General features: G+C 46.5%; 1 protein-coding gene across 7 annotated transcripts in view; it reads left to right on the top strand.

Moving 5' to 3' along the window:
• Window positions 1-20382, top strand: part of ATP11C (ATPase phospholipid transporting 11C) — a 59606-nt gene that overhangs the window by 17349 nt on the left and 21875 nt on the right. For all 7 annotated transcript variants that reach the window (XM_067005179.1, XM_013183304.3, XM_013183300.3 and 4 more), the window contains exons 2-17: window positions 1570-1689; window positions 3380-3469; window positions 7988-8068; window positions 9112-9219; window positions 9931-10059; window positions 12340-12443; window positions 13075-13125; window positions 13946-14010; window positions 14593-14674; window positions 15036-15186; window positions 16117-16314; window positions 17688-17849; window positions 18063-18220; window positions 18812-18883; window positions 19475-19548; window positions 20274-20377. In XM_067005179.1, the coding sequence (XP_066861280.1) occupies window positions 1570-1689; window positions 3380-3469; window positions 7988-8068; window positions 9112-9219; window positions 9931-10059; window positions 12340-12443; window positions 13075-13125; window positions 13946-14010; window positions 14593-14674; window positions 15036-15186; window positions 16117-16314; window positions 17688-17849; window positions 18063-18220; window positions 18812-18883; window positions 19475-19548; window positions 20274-20377 (1749 nt within the window). The remainder of the gene's footprint in view (window positions 1-1569; window positions 1690-3379; window positions 3470-7987; window positions 8069-9111; window positions 9220-9930; window positions 10060-12339; window positions 12444-13074; window positions 13126-13945; window positions 14011-14592; window positions 14675-15035; window positions 15187-16116; window positions 16315-17687; window positions 17850-18062; window positions 18221-18811; window positions 18884-19474; window positions 19549-20273; window positions 20378-20382) is intronic.

The raw sequence follows: 20382 nt of genomic DNA, 5'->3' as shown, positions 1-20382 counted from the left end.
GTGTTTGTGCCAGAGCCAGTCCTGCACCCCATGCACGGACACTGGGGTTTGGCACCAAGGTGTCAGAGCTGTGGCGCACGGGCACTGCTTGGTGCTTGGCTTCCACGGATTCTTCCCTCGCCTGACCCGGATCTACCATGCTATAAATACTTCCCCTCCTGGTATTTTCTTCTGTCCCCTGGCCACTGCCGAGCGGAGGGCTTGTCATTAAGCCCCTGTGACACCGTGACGACAGGTTATCATTCCCTTGTGACATCTCATTCTGCTTTAAAAACAAAACAAAAACCCACAAACCCAACACCAAATGAACTTGCACAGGCAAAGCAGGCAGCGGGGTTGCTCCTCCCGTGCTGTGACCTGGCGGCAGGGTGCACCGACAGCCTGGGGTGCCCTGGAGATGCCCAGGTGTGCTGAGGCTGCCCCCAGCTCTGTGCCTTAATCCCCTTTGCTTCTGGCCTTCGCGGGGGTGACGCACACGGGGGCTGCGTGCTTGCTTTTGTTTGTTGTAGACCTGTTGCCTGGTACTTTCTGTTGGAAATCCCTCGCTCTCGCATCGGAAGAGGCGGTGAACGATGGCGCTCCGCACCGTGGTGCTCAGGGGTTTTGGTGCTCAGGGTTTTTGCAGAGCCGCTGTTGCATCCTTGCAGCAGGGGCTTGGCAGTTGGGTGGGAAGTGCTAACGCGGGAGCGCCTGCAGGCAGGTGTGAGGGACTCACAGTAAAATAGCAAATATTAAAAAAAATAATAATAAAATTAAAAGAAATGATTGCCTGGCACCTCAGGTATCTCTGAGGGCTGTGATGCATCTCCCCTGCTGAGACACAGGCTCCTGAAGAGCCTCCTGGGTGGTGCCTCCCCCCGGAGCCACCCGTGCCCGGTGGTCTCGGTGCCCCTGCGCAGAACAAACGCTGCTGAAGCGCTCGGCCGCTTGCGGAGACAAGCCATGAATTCTCCTGACGTTCTGCTGACATAACTGGCGTTTGTATGAAAGTTAAAATGTACGCTTTTTCTTTTAAAACAGGCTTTCCAGGCAGTGAGTTTGCGATGTGAAACTGTCTGCTCCGTTATTTGTGTTTTTATTTTGGATGCAGAACCGGCAGAAATACACTTTTTTTTTTTTTTAAAGTTCTGCCCTAAGCCTGCGTGCCCGAGGGAGGCAGGGAGATGTTTCAGGCAGGCTTGAGGGTTTGGCAGGAGAAAAGAGCGAAGGAGGGTGCGGATCCCACCTTCTGTGGGATCCTGGGGGGAAGCCTGGAGCCTGTTGAGCCCCAGAGCTAAAACTGCTTTTGTGCGGTCCGCGCTGGCGTGAGGAAGGGTTCGATGTGTGCAGGAGGGGGTCTCCACGGGGAGCGGGGGGGGATGGCTGGCAGCAGGGGCGCTCCTGGGCTGCTGGCTCAGCTTTGCCTTGGTTTCTCTGAATTATTCTCTCGGTCTTCCTGCTTTTGATGGGGCAGAGAAGCGGATTAAAGAACAACACGGTGTGTTCTGAAGCTGTGAGCTGCTAATACAAATATCAGATTTATTTTTTTTTGAGACAAGCTAAATTTTCCCTTTCCTGTTGCCCCAACAGTGTGCCGGGGAGGAGAAGCGGGTTGGTACGCGCACCGTGGTGGTTGGGCACCGGACGGTTTCGGAAACAGATGCGTATGTGGCACAGAAGTTCTGCGATAACAGGATTGTCTCGTCCAAGGTGAGCTCGCTCTCTGCACGGGTGGGCAGCGCGCGTGCGTTCCCTGCACGTGTGCTTCAGCCTGATCTTACCTTCCAGTTAAGTGCAGTACCGATTGTGAGATGACAGCAGTTTCGGTTTGTGAAAGGGAGCGGGGATTATTTTGTAAATGGATAGATTCATGTGATTCACCTATTTTTTGTTTTGTGGCTTTTTTTCTCTCTTCAAGCAGGACAAAAATAACCATGCTTGGTTTATCCCTTTGGATGAAAGGGGAAACATTCATGCTGTATTAATCTAGCTTTTGTTTATTGTGGAAAACTGTGATGACACCCGTCTGCCTTCTGCTTAGCTTTTTTCCATGACATTCATGAAGCTATTTCAAAAGATTTGAAGCCGATTCAAGTAAAATATCAAGCAAGTGGCATCCAATATTGTCAACACAGCTGGATGCATGTTATGTTGTTTAGGAGTCATGATGCTCAGCATACTGTTAGGCTTCAGTTTTACTGTAGATGAGCTGTAAGGGTTTTCTTTCACTCCTTTCTTTTTTATACAACTTGGACCTTGTTTGTTTTTTAAGACTCTATGCTGTCTGCATTTATATTGCAGACAAGTTTAAAATCAAAACGTTTTTTTAACGTTTTAACGTTTTTTAACGTTTTTAACGTAAGACGTTTTTAACGTGTGTAGCATTCCCAGTGACTTTTCCCTGACATGCAAGAGAGTCCTTTGGAAAACCCTTTCCAGTACTTCAGTTCTCTTTCTGATAAACTGTTTGTTTTAGCATTAATTCTGTAGATCGTCTCTAGTTTATTTTTTAGTGTTGTCTTTTTTTCATTTTTATTTGCATGTCATGGACTTTTCTTACCTGACCAGTGTCTTTTTTTGATTAAATGAATATTGGCCTTGAGGCTTGGCTGCTTATTATTCATTGTTTATTCAAGGCACACTGAAAGGTCAGATATTAGACCTGTTATTTTCCACGCTGTTCTTAAATTCCATGTTTTCCCAAGCAAATGATTCAGCAGCCTTCTTAAAATGATAACGAAGCACAGCCTAATAACAGATTTGTATGGGCAGCATGACTTTTTTCTGAGCAGAACAGCAACTCCAAGATTTAATTTGGAAAAAAACCTCTGCACTGTGCATTACTTCTTTGTTAAATTATGTCTCTTGAAATGCCTATGTAGAAGTTGCTTCCTGAAACAAATCCCGTGGTGTTTATCTTCTTTTTCCTCTGCTGTCTCCAGCTGAGTGGTTTGGGATATTTTAACAAAAGAGAAGCCGTTGACTGCTTTAAAACAAACAAAAAAGCCCCACATAACTGCAAAGCACTTTGAACTGCGTAGTGAACTGGTGGAGAGAGCCAGAGTTTGCGGTGTGATGCTGGAAGTGGAAGCTGGAGCACGGCCGCATCGCAGCGCACAGCTGCACCGATAGTAGCAGCTGCCCGGCGATGCCGGGACCTGCTGCCTTGCCGGGAGCGAGAGGAGGCTGCGGCCCCAGCTGCAGCTTCAGGGAGATGACGGCAGCGGTTCGTGTACCTGCTGCCACCATTCGTCTCAGTTTAAAGGGAAAACTCGTTTCCTGCTCTGTGCAGATACCTCTCATTTTGTAGTCCGCATCAAGCTCTGTGTCTTGATCTGTTTGTGTTGGCATCACGAAAGCTGCAGCGTGCCCAACAGCTCCTGTTCCTCTCTCCCCACAGTACACAATCTGGAACTTCCTCCCGAAGAACCTTTTTGAGCAGTTTAGGAGAATTGCCAACTTCTACTTCCTTATCATCTTCCTCGTGCAGGTAAGAGCTTTCTCCACCGAGATGGATGCCAGGGTGTTTTTATTTGCATATTGTTTGTAAGCACAGATTGAACAGCAAGAATTGAGGTTCAGAGCTGACTCTCTTGGTGTTTGTGTTTGTTGTTTTTTTTTTTAAATTGGAAGCTGTGTTATAATTCTGGTAAGCCATTCAGCGCATACAAACAATTAAATGTTTGGGCCTGTCTGAGGCAGCGTTCAAATGACTGCCAAAATGATTTAAAAACCATTTTAACTCTAAACATTAAGATCGGTCAACCAGTGAAAATACGTGTATAATTCTGCAGAATTAAGGTCTAGTTTTTTATCACCTTCATTACTTCTGCTGCATAACAACATGCATTTTTCCAGGTTATGTAATGTTCATACGTCTTATAGTGACTTTCAGGGCAGCCCAGGGCAGAGAGGCTGTACTCAACAGAATTTGGAAGAGGCATAGCATGCGCTTTGGGAATGTGGAGTTTCAGGATGCTATTCTCCACAGACAAAACAACAGATTTTATACAAAGATGAACCTTATCTCTCTGCTTTGTGGCTTTGCTAAGGAACAAATTCTGAGCAAACCTGAACGTTTGTTTTCTGTTCTGTCAACCAAAAAGAAAAGCAGGCTGTCAAAATGCGTTTTGGGGAAGAGGTGGCAAGTTTGGAAGAGTCACCACAGTGCTTTCATTCGCCTTTTAAAATCCAATACTCAGACCCAAGGCTTAGTAGACAGCTTACTCTAGGGCTAGAAACAGGCATCCAAACTCCTACCCCACCAACCTCGTAAACAGCACTGTAGAGCTACTGCAAACAGCCTGCTCTTAGACGGCTTCTCCGGGATTTTGTTGATTCAGGTCTCAGGGTATCACTTGCTCCTGGTCTGCATGGTTAAAAGACCTCATTTCTTTATCCTGACAGTAAAGAGTTGTGGTTTACAGCCATTTCAGTGCCTGCCGCAGAAACGGGGGATCCTGAGGTAACGGCTGTGCGTGGCTCCTCCTGGCAGCGCTGCGGAAAGGCCAGTTCACCCTGGCATCAGCTGGCTCTCGGCCATCGCTTGATTTCACTGGCACTGCTCCCTTTTGTCAGAGTGAATTTGTAACTTGCCTTGTGCTGAAGTGACGCCCTGGAGGCAGAATGCCCTTCTTGTGGAGATGGCCATTTAGTGATGCAGCATTGCATTTTGTCTGCTGGCCCTCTGGTCCTTAAGAACACTGTGTGTTCTTGGTCCTGCCTACAGAACTCCCTGTAGTTTAGCTGCTTGCCCATTTTAGACGCGGATGTATGCAGGTGAGATAAAAGCCTTGCTCTTCCTCCTCATTGTTATTCTGTGATCTGTGACTGCCTCTAAAATAAGGAAGCAATCCTCGTGCTCCACTAGAGAGAGAAAAACAAACCCAACCAAACACGCTCTGGCAGCACTCATACCGCCCCGTGAAGTAGCCAACAGCCCCTGGTGCTCATCATTCTGGAGCTGCTGGAGACTTCACTCATCCCAAGAAAAGCACTCACGGTAATTCCACCCACATAAAATATCAAGGGTTATAACTTAGTAAAAAGGCATTTATAGCTTAAATGTTGGTGTTTATCTTTAAATTACTTTAAATTATTGGAATTGTCGCAAGTGCTGCATTAAGGGTGCAGTGTGGCAGCAGTTGGGTTGTTCCCTGCACGGTAGGTTTGTACCTGAGCAGTGTGCGCCCAGGCAGCCCCGCTGGGCATCGCCTACCGCATCTCCTCTACATGCTGTGACTCCAAATTCAGCTCTTGGTAGAGAGAGAGAGGAAGAAAAAGTACACACGTTAACCATAAGACACTAATTAGTGCACTAACAGGGATATGAATAACTGTTTTGTTGGTCCATCTATTGCAATGCTCAAAGGAAACTAAGTCAACTCCTGGAGGAGACAGATGGTCTGAAGTAAGTGTGGTCGAGGTGTATTTGTAGAGGGACCAAGCTGATAGCAATCACCTTATTTAGGAGGTGCCAGGAATAAAAAAAAAAAAAGTTATTTTAGATAGATAAGGATGACTTCTGGATTGTGGTCTTCAGTATAGTAAACAATGAATTTGGAAGAAACTGTTAACAGAAGGATTTTGTCACTCTTAAGTGGATCCAAATTAAGCTGTTAAAGTCCTAAAGCGTGTCAAAAAATAGCTTCAAATGAGTCTGCCTTTGATGTTTTGGCACGCTGCTCTTGTGTCCCTCTGCTTTCCACCAACAGTGACAGGCAGAAGAACTGTGTTGAGCCACAGGCTGCATACAGAGTGCAGTAGCAATCTCCAAATATATAAATGAGTTATTCCAGGGACCTTATCCAGTACTTGTGTTCATACCTCTGTAATACAGCATTTGTGTGGACAGTAATCGTACTGTTTGTTTGAATAAATACATACAGCTGCATCTTGTCTGGTGCAGAAAACTCCCACGGGGTAGCAGTGGGAGTCTCAGGAAGCCCAGGGTAGATATCCCTTCCCTCTGCCTTGCTCTGCTTAGCTGAAAGTCAGAGTTCCTCTTGTGTTTACAAGATCTGTCCACTTCAAGCAAGATAAATTTGGGTTGACTGACCTATACTTTATATTGCCTCTCTAAGTGGCCATCTGGACGTGCGGGGCTTTGTGTGATGTGACTGTGCAGTGCTTTGCACCATCCTCACTTGAAGTTCTCCAAAGTCTGGTTTCTACAGCTTTCTGTCTGTAAACATGTTACAGCCATTTGGGTGAAGCAGGGTGTTGTGTTCCTGGAGGTACTTGTTGTGTTTAGCTTGGTCTGCCCTCATTCTGCTTACCTGGCTACTTGTGATGTAGCTGTTCCACTTCAGCGTTGTTTGGCACTTCTCAGCTTGGGTCCGGTCGTGCAGGGTAAGAATACAACGTGCAGCATTTCAAAGAGTTAAAAAATTCCACATGGCTTCCTCCCAGCCGATAAGAGCAGTTCTGTGCTTAACGCAGCTTTTAACAGAGAGCCTAAAACAACAAACATGCAGATGCTGTTTGTGAGCGTGCCAGGGAAGCGCAAACAAACAGAGCACAACAAAGTCCCTTTGTGGGGACACAAAGCCTTTCTGCTGAGCTTCCCAGTCCCTTGCCGTCATAGCTCTCCGCATCTGCCCGTTGTGCTCCCATCCTCTCTGGGGATGTCAGGAAAACGGCCAAATTTTTGTGCCCTGATTTAAAGGTGCCCCAGGGGAAGCCCTTGGGGTCTGCCCTGGTGGCTTTGGTCCCCGCACAGTATTTTGAGTGACGCTGCAAGCGTTGCTGCTGGCAGTGCCTGCTGGCAGGGAGCTATGAGGCGTGCACAGATGGATGGCTGCATCTCAGCACAGAAGTTGTTGGGGGCTGAATTCTCTGTTTGCTTTTGGGCTGCTGCCCTCCTGCTGCCAGAACGATGCATGCGTGGAGCAGCTGGGGCAGGCACCTGATACCTGCCCTGGGCAACACCCTTGGGCCCACCAGCCGTGAGGTGAAAGGCTTTTTGTGTTGTCGCGTGGGAGAGGACACCTTCATGATGAATCTCTTCAGTGGGCAAACAGTGCAGCTTTTCCTGCTCTTACATGAGTTCCTCCTAATTATGAGCCTGTTCCGCTGTTCTTCCCCTTTAGGCCAAGCCGTGATGCAGTCAATAGAAACAGTGGTTTCCCACAGCCCAGAGGTGGTATTGATGTTGAAGGGGCTCTGCTGGGCTTTGTTCTTAGGGAATTGGTCTTTGCTGCAGCGCTAGCTAGCTCAAGGCACGATGAGCACTGCACCTAGCTCAAGGACTCCAACCATTGACCTGAAGGCCCTTGTGTGGTCTTTGTGCTGTTTAAACCACGCTCTTAACTCCCGTGTTTCAGAGCTCGAAGGCAAAATGTTAGTTTCTGTTTTACTCAAGTATTCCTGTGCCGTTTCACAATATATTTCCTTGGTAAATCGGGCCGGTGCATGTTGCTTTTAACCTCTCAGTGTCAGTGGTTCAAGAGGACTAGTACTGCCCTCCTGCTCACAACTACCCGTATTTTGGGGTTTGGTTGTGCCCCAATCTTCATGGCCAAAGAGGAGAAATGGTCTTCCTGAGGTGTTTTTCTCTTTGTGCATTGCTGCTGCCTCTGCACCATCCTCCTTCCCCGCCCTAGTCCTCTCCAGTACATCCCATGGCAGGAGGAGACTTGTTTGCCTCAACGCGTGAGTGGTTGCATTTTTGTAACCCGTCCCCAGCAACCCTTTCATCCAGGCTTTTATTTTCCACTAGGGTGAGGTCAAATTGAGATATTAAACTACTTCTGAAAGACTTTTTCCCACCTGAGGACATCCCATGGCCTTCAGGAGAAGGGGTAGCTGTCTTGAGATGGAGGAGAGCATCCTCAGGATGCCTTTGCTAGCCCTTCCTGTGTGCCCCTTCCTTCCCTCCTGTGCTGGGGTGCGACAGTACACTTTACATCCAAGTGTACCAAGCACCCTTTCACTCCAGCGGCCAGAGCTTTTGTTTCTTCTTCTGCCTGAAAGCAAGTTGTCACCAGTATGTTCCTTCTGTCTGCAGGTGATAGTGGACACCCCGACCAGTCCGATAACCAGTGGCCTTCCGCTCTTCTTTGTGATCACCGTCACAGCCATCAAACAGGTAAACGCAGTAATTTGGGGAGAGGAAGATTGCCTTCCTGTAGGGATGTTCTTGTGCTCTTTGGGACATATGATGGAGAAAAAGCTGAATGTTTATTTGAGTATACTCAGAAATCGTCAAAATGGGCTGGTAAGTTTGGTAACCCCTTCAGGAGGTCAGCTGTGTGTAGCGGTCCTCCTCAAGAGAGACTGCATGCTGAATATGGATGCTGGTGTAATGGTGTGTGGTGTAATGGTGCATGGTGCAATGTAAAACATCTCTATATATTGTTGAAAGCAAACTGTGGTGGATCGTAAAGGTTAGTACTGTGGCTGCCTCGCTAGTTCTGGCTTTACTTGAATTTTTCTTCTCTTTTTAGAAATGTTCTCTGACTCTTTGCAGAATAGAGACGTGCTCCAAATATAGCCTGTGCTCTGCTCCCTTGTTAGTAAATGGAAAAGACAGGTGCTGGTCAAACTCAGCTAGTCTTGAAGCTATGTAGTCCTCTTTCTTGTGGTGCTGAGAGACCATTTTCCTCCCATCATATGCACATGTGCCATTTTAAATTTCCTACTCAGAAGTATTAAATAATAAAATAAGTTTCTTCTGCAGGGGCCAAAAAGGCAGAGTGAGAGTAAAATCCATCTGCTTCAAATATGAATGTTTTATTCTTTTAGTGAAGACAGAAGAGGAAGAGTCTTGCCCTGCGTTACCATAGGAAAGAGAGTCACAGGATGCTAAGCATGTTATTCGTATTATCAGTCTGTTCTTGCCAATGCTGAGAATAATAGAAACATGTTACAGTAATTTAGCTGATCGTTGCATGCACTGCATATAGATTATTTTTGTTACTTTTATCTGTTCCGAATCTTTCAAATATGCATATAAAGTTTTTAAAATAAATTGATTCAGTTTGAGCTGCTCTGATTGATATTTAGTCAGGCATGAAGGAGTTCTGAGGACTGTTTAACTTTTTTTTCTCTCTCTCTCCACCTCCAGTCATCCTGTTTCATTCGTTTACTTGCTCTGTTACAAGTTTGTGTTGCCTGTATTTGTGTGCCTAGGGATATGAGGACTGGTTGAGACACAGAGCTGACAATGAAGTGAACAAGAGTACTGTCTTCATTGTTGAAAATGCAAAGCAAGTGCAGAAGGAGAGTGAAAAAATCAAGGTAATCGTTAGTAGAGAATTCACATGTGAGTGAAATGGATGGGGCGCTAGGGTGGGTGATAGGCACTGGTGCCTGCAGGAGGGCTGTGCTGCGGTCTTGCCGAGCTGCACAAAGTCTCTGGCTTTCACACAAGATGCTCTGAGAGCCCTTCCCTGTTAATAAGTGAAGCTTCCTTTGTTTGACTGCTTTTGAGAGGCTGTCTTACAAAAGCTGTGCCAGGGCTGACAAATGACAGATCTGTCAGCGTTCTGCATTTGTCTGGGACAGGCAGTCCTCTTCTATTTCCAACTCTCCCAAGGACACCGGGAAAGCACACTAGCTTTGACATAAATTTATCACCCAGCACTTCAGATTAGTACAGAGTCTCTGGCTTCGTCAAGATTCAGCAGGGAAATAAATAATAACCTCGCCGCGTGGGCAGTCTGCGTTGGTGCTGGGTGGGATTGACCTGTTGGGCTGCGGTCCGGTGCTGGGACGCGCGCCCACCCCGTGGGCATTGGGGCTGCCCAGCAGGCTGCTGGGGTGCTCGGAGGGGAGCCCCGGGGGAGCGAGCTGGGTCGTTGGAGTCGTTGTGACTCCGATCGTGATCTTGGACTCCCTGATGTCCCTTTTAGCCAAGGTGATTTCTTCTAGGCTTTGAGAGAAGCTAAATCTGTAAGTATCTAATAATAGCTGAGAGGGCTTTTTGTTGAAATGCTTCCTTTCTTCCAGGTTGGAGACATAGTAGAAGTGAAAGCAGATGAGACCTTCCCCTGTGACTTGATATTTTTGGCCTCAAGTAGTGTTGATGGGACCTGTTACGTCACTACAGCGAGCCTGGATGGCGAGTCGAATTTCAAGGTGATGGGGATGGCTGGGTGGCGTGCAGGACTGCTGCTCTGGTGTGCTGGGGCAGCTGTGGCTGAAGCTTGTGCGTGTATGGGGTGTGTGAGAGAGTGAGGTTAACTGGAAGATGCTCCTGTGTAACCTGTCCCCACGGCTGTGTGGCTATATTTAACATTTCCTCCCTCCGTCTGCTCATCAGTGAGTCAGCACTGAAGTGCTCTGTGGATTGTTTATTTTTCTTTTTTTTTAAACAGCTCTTCTCGCTGGCGCTGCTCCAAATTGATTCCATCTTTATCAAAACAAACACCAATAAAAAAACAATATCAATAAATAATAATACGGCTTTGCCGCATTACCATCCGTCCTAGGCAATGTGTTACTGCTTCCCTGCTCCTATTGCATGTCACGAAGGCTGGTGCGTAGGTAATGCAGCAACCACAGCTGCTTCAGCGTATAGCTCCCTTTTCAGTACCTGCCAGCACTTCTCTTACTTAACCGAGCTATTTCAGTGACATCTGGGACTTTCTGAGGCACTCTGTCTTGAGTCGTATGATTTGGGGAACTTTTCACCAGTGAGAAAAAAATCCCCTTTGTTTTTTCTTTCTTGGAGGTGAGGGTAGGAAGGGGGAAGGAAAGGGGATTTTTATGTATTTTTTTTTTTTGCTTTCCCCCTTACTGAATCAAGAACTGAAATTTGATATTAGTCTTGCTCAGGACAAATCTCTTCTTTAGTGTTTTCTTCCTTTATTTTTTTCCCCTTCTCCAAGGGAAAGAAGTAATGACAAAAAGAAAATTACATTTGTCATACGACATGAACATTTGTTTTCACTTGCGTTTGATAAATATTTATACAGATATTAGCAACTGCAGTAGTAAGAGTGGAAGTTACTTTAAAATTTCATGATACGTTTTGGCACGCTCTGAAGTCCGTGGGAATTACCAGTGTTGATCTGCCTGTATGGGGTTTGCAGCTCCGATCTTTATTGGTGGCTGTTAATTGGTACTGAAAAGTTTGTGTAGGAGCTGGTGCAGCATTGACGTACCAGAGTGGTTATACTAGTAAGAGCTTTGAAGTGGCACGAGGCTAAAAATAGATATCCATATTAAATGGGCAGTTGCTTAGTAGTGTCAGGTGCATCATATGCATGAGTTAACGTAACTTTTTCAGCGTCTTGGCTTTTACTAACTTGAGTCGTTAAGTGGAATGCTAAATTTCTATATTAAGCGCTATATTTTTCTTGGTTTATGGATTCCTGTAGGTAAAGAGGGGCTATCTCCAGCTTCTTGACAAGATGAAGACGGAAAATGAATTAAAAGGTGCAGGGAGGGAGTAGAAAAGCAAGTGCTGTTTGAGGAAATACATCTAACATTAGGACCAAGGGTGTGCCGCAAAACTAGGGCAGGGGAAGCACACCCAGGTAGTCATAAAACCTCCTCTGCACTAATAGCTGCTGCCTGCCGTGTTGTATGTTTTTCTGGTGTGTGTCAGGCTGTGCATGTGGGAAGGATGCCTACTTACGTGGAACTGGGGCAGAGTTATAAAATGGGTTGTGGCAGGGCTCTGCCTTTGAAGCAAGAATCTTCGGCCATACGTTGTCTAAAAGAGCATGTGTTTTCTAAAGAGGCTAAGGGACCGTGGATGTAAGGATGAAGGAATTGATTAGGAGGCTGTATCGCTCAGTAACTGCACGGTGTCCATGGTGACTGGAGCGTCGGATGCAAAACTCGGCACAGGGGCCTGGTTTGATATTGGGCATTGTATGAACAGTTCTGAACTGTTCCACAGAAGCTGCGATTTATAGCAGAGGTGTGGGTGTGCTTTCAGTATGAAAACCCAGGCAGTTCCCAAGCCAAGCATTAAGGTGGGCATTTATAACGTCACAGCTACGTGTGTAGCATGGCAGTTCCTCCTGCAGTGCCCAACGAGAGGAACACAAAGGCAATGAGCTGAGGAAGCTTTTTAATGAATTTGTTTGTGAGGACGGATTAAGGCAGCCTGTCGCACAGCCCGCAGTGGTTCGGAGCCGCCAGCAGCTCCTATAAATAGCGCTCGCAGGCAGCGAGCTGATCCGCCGTGGGCTCCCCAGCTAATTGCGAGCGACGAACCTTCGCACTGCCTAAAAACAGCTTTGAGCCCGCCGATGCTGGGGCTGGCCTCTCATTACCTCTGGTGTCCCGGGGGGGCACCTGCAGCCCCCGGGGGAGATGCAGAGGCGCTGGGTGCCGGCGGGCCCGCCTGTAGCCCGAGCTGCGTTCCTGGGGCTGCTGCTGAAAGGTGTGTGCTTCTCTTGCCAGACTCACTACGCGGTGCGGGATACCACCGTGCTCTGCACGGATGAAGCCATAGATGCCCTCACAGCCACGATTGAGTGCGAACAGCCGCAGCCAGACCTCTACAAGTGAGTGTGGGCATCCTCGCTGCCCCCCCTCCCAGCCTGCTACCAAAGCCTCGGCCACATCTCTAAATATAAGTTAAAGCTCAATAAAGCGAGGGGTGTGTTTGTTGTCAGCAAATGACAGGTTTCTGGAGGCAGCAGTGAGCTACGGGGCTTCTGGATGAGGGTGGCAAAGTCAACGCTGGGCTGCTTCAGGTCTCAGTTCCTTTGCAGCAAAGCCTCTCCGACAAACACTCATCGTGGCGTAATGAGTTCTATTTTTGTCAGCTCAGCTCTAGTAGTGGTGCATGCACCTATTTTTAGGCCAGCGTACCTTCCAAGTAAAATGCATTCCAGGATTAAGCTGTCTTGGTGGTTAAATCCCGTGAAGGAGGCTTGCTGCCGCGTGTTTTACGCCGTGACTGAGATGAGCTGGGGGTGCCCGGGCATGGTCAGTTCCTGCTGTGCTGGGGGTGGCAGCGGGGAGGCACCCAGGGTGGTGGGCTGTGGTTTGTCCCTTCTGGAGCCTTGACCTCTCAGCTGCATGAATTACTATGTTCCCGTCTCCTGATGATGACATTTTAGTGTGTTTGTAGTAGCTCTTTTTAATGTTCATGTTTGTATTTCAAGTTTCTCGTGTACTTTTTAATTGCAGATTTGTTGGAAGAATTATTATCTACAGAAGTAACCAAGAGCCCATAGCCAGGTTAGTCTTGGAGCTCTCTCACTGTTCCCCTCAAAGTTAGGAGGCATCTACACCAAATTTCAAGGATCTGAACTGTTGCTATCACTAGGGAATGTCTGTTTCTCTTCAGCTGTTCCAAATATCTCCTTTATTAAAGGAGACCTGTTATTAATCCCTTTGCTTGCTTTCTTCTGTCACTCATCTGAGCCCACCGGGGGACTGGGGAAGCTTTCTGTAGCTGTGAGTGGGAGCTGTGGACAATCTCCAAGTGACAGTCCGTAGAGCCCCCAGGGAATGGCCCAGGACACAGGGACGGGGCTTCCAGCATTGAGTGCTCATGTGCTGGAAGAAAACCCACGGTGCTCCTTAGCCACTGTATTCCTGCCAGCAGCCTCTGCAGCCTCCTAAAGAAAGAGAAGCAGCCAAGGGTCATGGGCAGGACGTTCAAAGAGAAATAAAAACAGGAGTGGGAGCAAAATAAGCTGACTTTGGTGCCATTGATTGACTGCTGAAATTGATAGATTTTCTAAGGTTTTAAAAACAGGTTTTTTATATAATTACTAGAACATGTTACATGTGAATGTTTTGTACTTATTCCTCCAAAACTTCAGTGAGAACCCACCATTAAATTTGGGACTTTGAGCACCAAGGATGGTCCACGTAAGATGAAACAGAAATAAAAGTACATACATGGAAAAATAAGGAAAGTCTAATTTAACATACAAATGAAGTGAGCACTTCTAAAAAATCATCAGTTTAGCTTTATTGTTTCTCTGTGTAATTGTAAAGAAGTTTGAATGTTCTTTTAGTGATGTGCTATTATAACTTCTTTTATGCTTAGGTCTTTGGGTCCTGAAAACTTGTTGCTGAAAGGTGCTACCCTCAAAAATACCAAGAAGATTTATGGTGAACATTTTTTTTATTATAGTTCTGATGAACATCTGAATTTGTCACTACCACTATATCTAGAAAGAGAAAAATACTTATCTAGAGCCTGACTGCCAGGATTCTACAGTTGCATTTATACGCCAGCTGCTTGAAAAGTTTCTAGGGTAAAATCTGGAGGTGCTGGCTATATCTGCAGTGCTGCCATGCTATGCAGGTTGTGTCAGTACACCTAAGCAAGCTTTTCTTTGTGCCTGAGTTGCAAACAATAGGGACTTGTTTCCAAATCCTTTTGCCGAACACTTTTGCTAGAATCACATTCCTAGACATCAGTAATTTCGAATGAAGGCTGTTAGGGAAGACTGATATTTTCTCTAACTGTGTGTGATCCTTGGGCTGCCGGTCAGTGCTCAGGGATATGTGCAATTAACATTACTTAGCAGCCACTGAGCCTTCTGCAGTTGAGCAGCCCTTGGGTAATGCCGATTTCTTGAACTGGGAGTCAAGTTCCCATGTACACGCTGATGCCTCCGATGGCTCAGTGAAAGCTGGGTCCCTTCTGGCTTGTGAGTCCCTGATGAGCTCTGCTTTAATCCTCTGTAGGTGTGGCAGTCTATACTGGTATGGAAACAAAAATGGCTTTGAACTACCAAGGGAAATCTCAGAAACGCTCTGCTGTAGAAAAGTGAGTAATTATAGTAGGCAAAAATTGGTATGAGCTGTTGGGTTTTGTCATGGATGACTTGCACAGAAATGATCCCCTAATCTGCTGCCTTTTGTTTCAGATGCTCTCTGATTTTCCATGCAATCTGTGTATTCCATTAAGCATATCTTTCAAGGAGCTACATCATTTAGTAGCTTTTTTATTTTTTAAAAAAGTAAGAAATGCTAAAATGTATGAACTGACCCTGAGTATCAGCACTGTCAAAAGCACTTGTTCTGCAATTCCCTTCTTAAGATTAAGGAAGTTCTGTTCCTGCTTATTTGCATGATTTTCTTTATAAAAATAGTTGCAAGAATTCTAAAAAGAAACCTCTATTTTTCAGATCTATCAACGCTTTCCTGATAGTGTATTTGTGCATCCTATTGAGCAAAGCTACTGTGTGCACGACTCTGAAATATGTCTGGCAGAGTAATCCACGTAACGATGAGCCTTGGTACAATGAAAAAACTAAAAAAGAGAGAGAGACATTCAAGGTAAATGGATTTGTATTTCAGCACCTCCTCCAGCTTTATTTATTCTGTCAGTTTTATTTAATCTGATCGTGCCTGCTGCCAACCCTGTGATGCCTGTTTGCTCTTTGGAAGTGCTGCCACATACTGCGGTCTCTCCATGTTTGTGTTTGTCTCCTGTCTCGGTTACTACCTGCATCTCTCATACTTGTGCACTGCAATGCTTGCATGGAGCAGAGCACAGTGATGCTCGTAGCAAGGCTTGCCGCTAACCCTGCTTGCGCCCTGGCATCCCCATCACCCTGGGGACAAGTGAATACATGCAGGCTACCAGCAGGCGGGCGGGTAACATCATTTCCACCACGCAGAGACATTATATAAACGCAGCAGCTGATTTAACCTGGATCCTTATCTGAACTTGAGCTATCTTTCAGCTTTGAGTAGATAAATTGAGGCCACGTCAGCCAGGTTCTTAAGCTTGCCGAGGCACAGGCAGCCAAGCCTGAAAGAGTGAGTGCGAGTGGGTGGAAATCAGCTGATTCCGTTGATTGTTGAGTGGGACTTCAGAGGTGTCACTGAATTGGTTGTACCCTTGCCATAGCTTGACTGGTCTCAAAGCACTTTGCTCCAGGTAGCTGAGATGAGAATCAGCATGTAACAGTATGTTCTGAAAAGGAATATGTTCCTGCATAAAATGGAGATTTGGTCACTTTGAAACAGTGAGATGTGCTCTTCTATTATACCCTCACATAGCTGTAGAAGGCAGTGAGATTTTCTACATCGAAGGAAAATAGAATTTGGCTGTACCTTAACTGTACTCAGTTATTTTCAGGATTTTTTTTTTCTATTTAACCTTTAAGGAAATGCTGTCTAAAACCTCAGAGTTGTTGTTGTAAACTGTCTCATCCCCGAGTTATGCACAGACTGTATCTTCCTCTTGTCTTTCCATTGCAGGTGTTGCGGATGTTCACAGACTTCTTGTCATTTATGGTCCTCTTCAATTTTATTATCCCAGTCTCCATGTATGTTACAGTAGAGATGCAGAAGTTCTTGGGTTCCTTCTTCATCTCTTGGGACAAGGAAATGTACGATGAAGAAATAAAAGAGGGAGCGTTGGTGAACACCTCGGACCTGAATGAGGAGCTTGGACAGGTCAGAACGAGCTCTGTTTGCATCTGCTGTGAGGAATGTCATCTGGGTTGGCGGAGGAGGGCAACAAGGGTCCACTTTGGCTACCAGCATGCACACCATACATCATCCCCTCCTACCACGGTGGGGCTGTGGTGGTCAGTACTTCTGGTGGTGGTCTTTGTGCCTCTCTTGGCTTCAGTGGCTGTGTATCACTTGCTGTCTCCAACTTGATGGTTCTCCCCACCACAGCTGTTATGATGGTACATTAAAAAACAAAAAAAGATTGACAAAGCATTTGGAAAGTTGACTTAAGTTGAGCATTGCAGTGTTGTTACATTACTTCTTATCAGTGCACCTTAAACAGAAATTAAAAGCCTTGCTGTATTTAATTAAGGCAGAAGAAAAACACAGGCAGGAAGAAAATTGATTGCAGTTTTTATTCCAACACTACAGTTCTTGATAGCTCTGAAAAACAATTAGTGGGCCACTGCCGCTGGAGCTTGTAACATTTTCCCTAATAAGAAACCTTGTTGTGGCAGTTGCTCGCTGTCCCAGCAGGGCAGAGCTTCAGCCAGTCTGGTGACACTTTCCATTTAACATGATTCTACTCGCTGCGTGAAATGGATAAGGTTATAAATAGTGTATGAAGGAGTAGGAATTGGGTCACGCCAATTGTTTCCATACTGGGGAAAATCAGGCACAGTACTCCGCATGTCAGGATGGTTTGCTTTCTCCGCTTCAATTAAAAATGAAAAATCCTCTGTCTCTTCAAGGATTAACAGAAATGACTGCCCAGTCGTCTCTGGGCATGTAATGTACATGCAACCAGGCTGCTGCAGGCTTTGCTGGAGCAGTTAAAGAGCTGCTAGCTTCTCTCTCTTATCTGTGTCAGGAGAGGCTGAGTGTGGGGTACGTACAGTGCCTCCTGCTTTTTATTTTGCTTAAAAAAAAAAAAAAAATGTTTGGAGTAGCAGTTACCTGCCTTATATACAGCACCAAGATGGAAGTCCCACAAAGGAGGCAGCAGACCTGCAGCAGCAGCTGTATAAGCACTGGGAGCCGCAGCAAAGTAGCCAATAAAGAGGATGAGGGAAAATGAAGGGCCTTGAAACAGATTTTAAAAGCCTTCAGGAGCTGCCTCCCTGCCACTTGTTCAATGGATGAAAGAACAAGGGAGGATGGAAACAGTAAAACTACACAATGGTGTAACCCCCATGCAGCACCTGCATGTTTTTGGATGCCAGGTCAGGAAAGCAGCAAAGTACCCTCCAGGATTGGTCCAGATGTGTCAAAATGCCCCAACCTTTCCATCTGGGGGGCTGCTTCCCTGGCGTGGCTTTGGTGTGGCTGTGGAGGCAGGGAGTGCAGCGAGGTGGGTGTCCCCTTGCTTCTAGGTGGAGTTCGTCTTCACGGACAAAACAGGAACCCTGACGGAGAACAGCATGGAGTTCATCGAGTGCTGCATAGACGGGCACAAGTACAAAGACTGCATTTCAGAGGTTGATGGCTTCTCCCAGACTGATGGGCCCCTAAAATACTATGGCAAAGCAGAAAAGGTAAGAAATCAGCTTGTTGATTAACGCTGGGGTTTTGTTGGCAGCTCCTGGCTGGATGGATATATGTGATCTATTACTGCTGACGTTGCTGGGGGGTGGGGGAATATTTTTGGTTTTAAAATACCCGTGCACGACAGTGGTAACCAGCTGCTTTGAGTTGGACTGGGTGCGTGGCACGAAGCTGGTAACGAGCCCTTCCTCCATCCTGCCTAGAGCCGAGAAGAGCTGTTCCTGCGAGCCTTGTGCCTGTGCCACACCGTCCAAATCAAGGAAGCGGACCAGGTGGATGGGCTGATAGGACATCCCGAATGCAAACACACCTACATCTCCTCTTCCCCAGATGAAATCGCTTTGGTGAAAGGCGCAGAAAAGTAAGAATGTGAAGGTGTTTTTTTTTTTTCCTCTTCTGGGAAGCCGCACGAGCATTTGAGTTGGAAAGAGCTCTCCAAAAAAGCAGTAGGCTACAACGGGTCTCTGCTGAGCAGCTTTTCAGGAGGCCAAAGTTTACATTCACTGCTGAGAGCAGCCCCTAAAGCGTGGCATTGCAGCCAGTTTGCTTCCTTTGTGTGCAGTGGCAAAATAATAAGATGGGCTACTTTTGTGAAACATGTGTTTGAGTCCTTAGAAGATGCTGTTGCCAACCCTTAGTTTTAGACTGAGGCCACTGCAGCTCTGTACTAGCTCGTGGATGGTGAATCTACTGGAGACCCAGGGGGCCATGTCCGGAGCCTCTTGGCATCTGTGCACTGAAGTGTCCAGCTCGCTGGGTTACAGGAGTGATGCCAAAATGTCACAGCTGGCTCTGCAAGTAGCAAGCGAACATCTGGCCAGGCTTTCTAGCTTGGGCTCTAACTTCTTTGTCTCTCCTCTGCAGTACAGAAAGTGAAATGAGAACGCAGTTAACGATTAATATGTGCCAATGGGTGCTCTCACTGTTGTTCTGTCCTCTTGTTTATTGACAGGTATGGTTTCACTTTTCTAGGACTTGAAAATGATTTCATGAAAATACGAAACCAAAAGAATGAAACTGAAATGTAAGTGCCGTGGGGTCTGCCAAGTAATATTGCTCCGGGTAATTGAATGGGTTCTGCTCTGCACCGGCTCCCATGTGGGTTAATTAACTTCAATCAATGTGGCAAACCAGGCAAGGTCAAAACCGCTCAGCAAGGGTTGTCTGACCAGCTACCGACCTGCACAGACACTGCTCCTTCTTGCAAAGAGCAGGCTGAAAGTCTTGCTTGCAAAAACCTGCTGTCAGCTCTACGGAAGCCTTCGTTCAGGTCCCTTGAGTGTGCCCAGTCCCTTGCATGTCTCCTTCCCCAGTGCCTGACACCACAGGTGGCTCACCACATTTGAGATTGGTTGCCAGCGTTATGGATAGCAGCCGGACCTCCAAGCAGGGCATGGCTTACACTGTGTGACCAGGCTTCTTGTTCCCCCTCCCAAACTCAAAATAATTAGGTTTTACCCTTTGGTAACAGCTACTGTGACATCTGCAAGTATGTGAGCAGCTGAGAGTGAATTATCTAATCCCAGTGCTCCCCTACAATCAAAATTCACTTCTTACTCCGGGGAGTTGGCATTGAGTTGTCTTAAAGCTCACTTCCTTTTTTTTTTATTTTAAGGTACCAGCTTCTCCATATATTGAACTTCGATCCTGTCCGTCGCCGTATGAGTGTCATTGTGAGGACCATCACAGGTACAGTTAAAAGGCATTTCTAGACTCATGGACATGTGTGCACATATGCACAAATATAGAACCCATTCGTTCCTTTCTGAACGTGTGTAACAGCGCACTGTAACCCAGCGAGGCCAAACTCTTAGGTTCTCTGGACTGGTCTAGGCACATTAACACATTTCTAGATAGATTAACTCTGTTACTGGGTCTGGTTGGGATAGTGTTGATTTTCTTCATAGGAGATGCATGGAGCCAGCTGCAGGTTAGGGGAGGGGACAAGGACAGGGACCTTGCTTTTGCTTGCCTTGCCCCAGCCTGGAGGTATAACTACAGGAGGAGGCCTGAGACCTTCACGTGAGTGCGATGGGTTCTCATGGGGTTAGCAGACAAAAATTCAGGGGTCATCCTTCTTAAATTTCAGTCCTGTAAGTTCTAGGACATGGGCTTTTTCCCATCCCCTAAGGTTTCCGAGGCTTCTAAATAGGAAGAAATAAACTGCTTTGTGCAGCCTTCTGCAGCAAGTTTTCTCCGGGCAGGTAGTGACATCGGATAGTTCACCCTGAGGGCAAAGAAGGTTTTGTACAGGTGTCACGCCGCTTTTGGTAGGCAGCCAGGCTTCTAGCAGTTCCTTCTTTAGTCCTGACAGACCTCTTCCTCTGCATCGTTAGCTGGCTATTGAAGCCAGCGTCTGTTAAGTCTTTCTATGGCTTTTGAATGCGATAAACTATTTATAACTCTGCCTTTAGGAAAGCTACTTCTCTTCTGTAAAGGAGCAGACTCCTCTATTTTTCCGAGGGTGCAGCAAGAAGAAATCCAACAAACTAAAGTCCATGTGGACCGCAATGCTATGGTAAG

Source organism: Anser cygnoides, chromosome 13, assembly GCF_040182565.1.
Source record: "Anser cygnoides isolate HZ-2024a breed goose chromosome 13, Taihu_goose_T2T_genome, whole genome shotgun sequence".
NCBI classification, from domain to species: Eukaryota; Metazoa; Chordata; class Aves; order Anseriformes; family Anatidae; genus Anser; species Anser cygnoides.
This window is presented reverse-complemented; position numbering and strand designations above follow the sequence as displayed.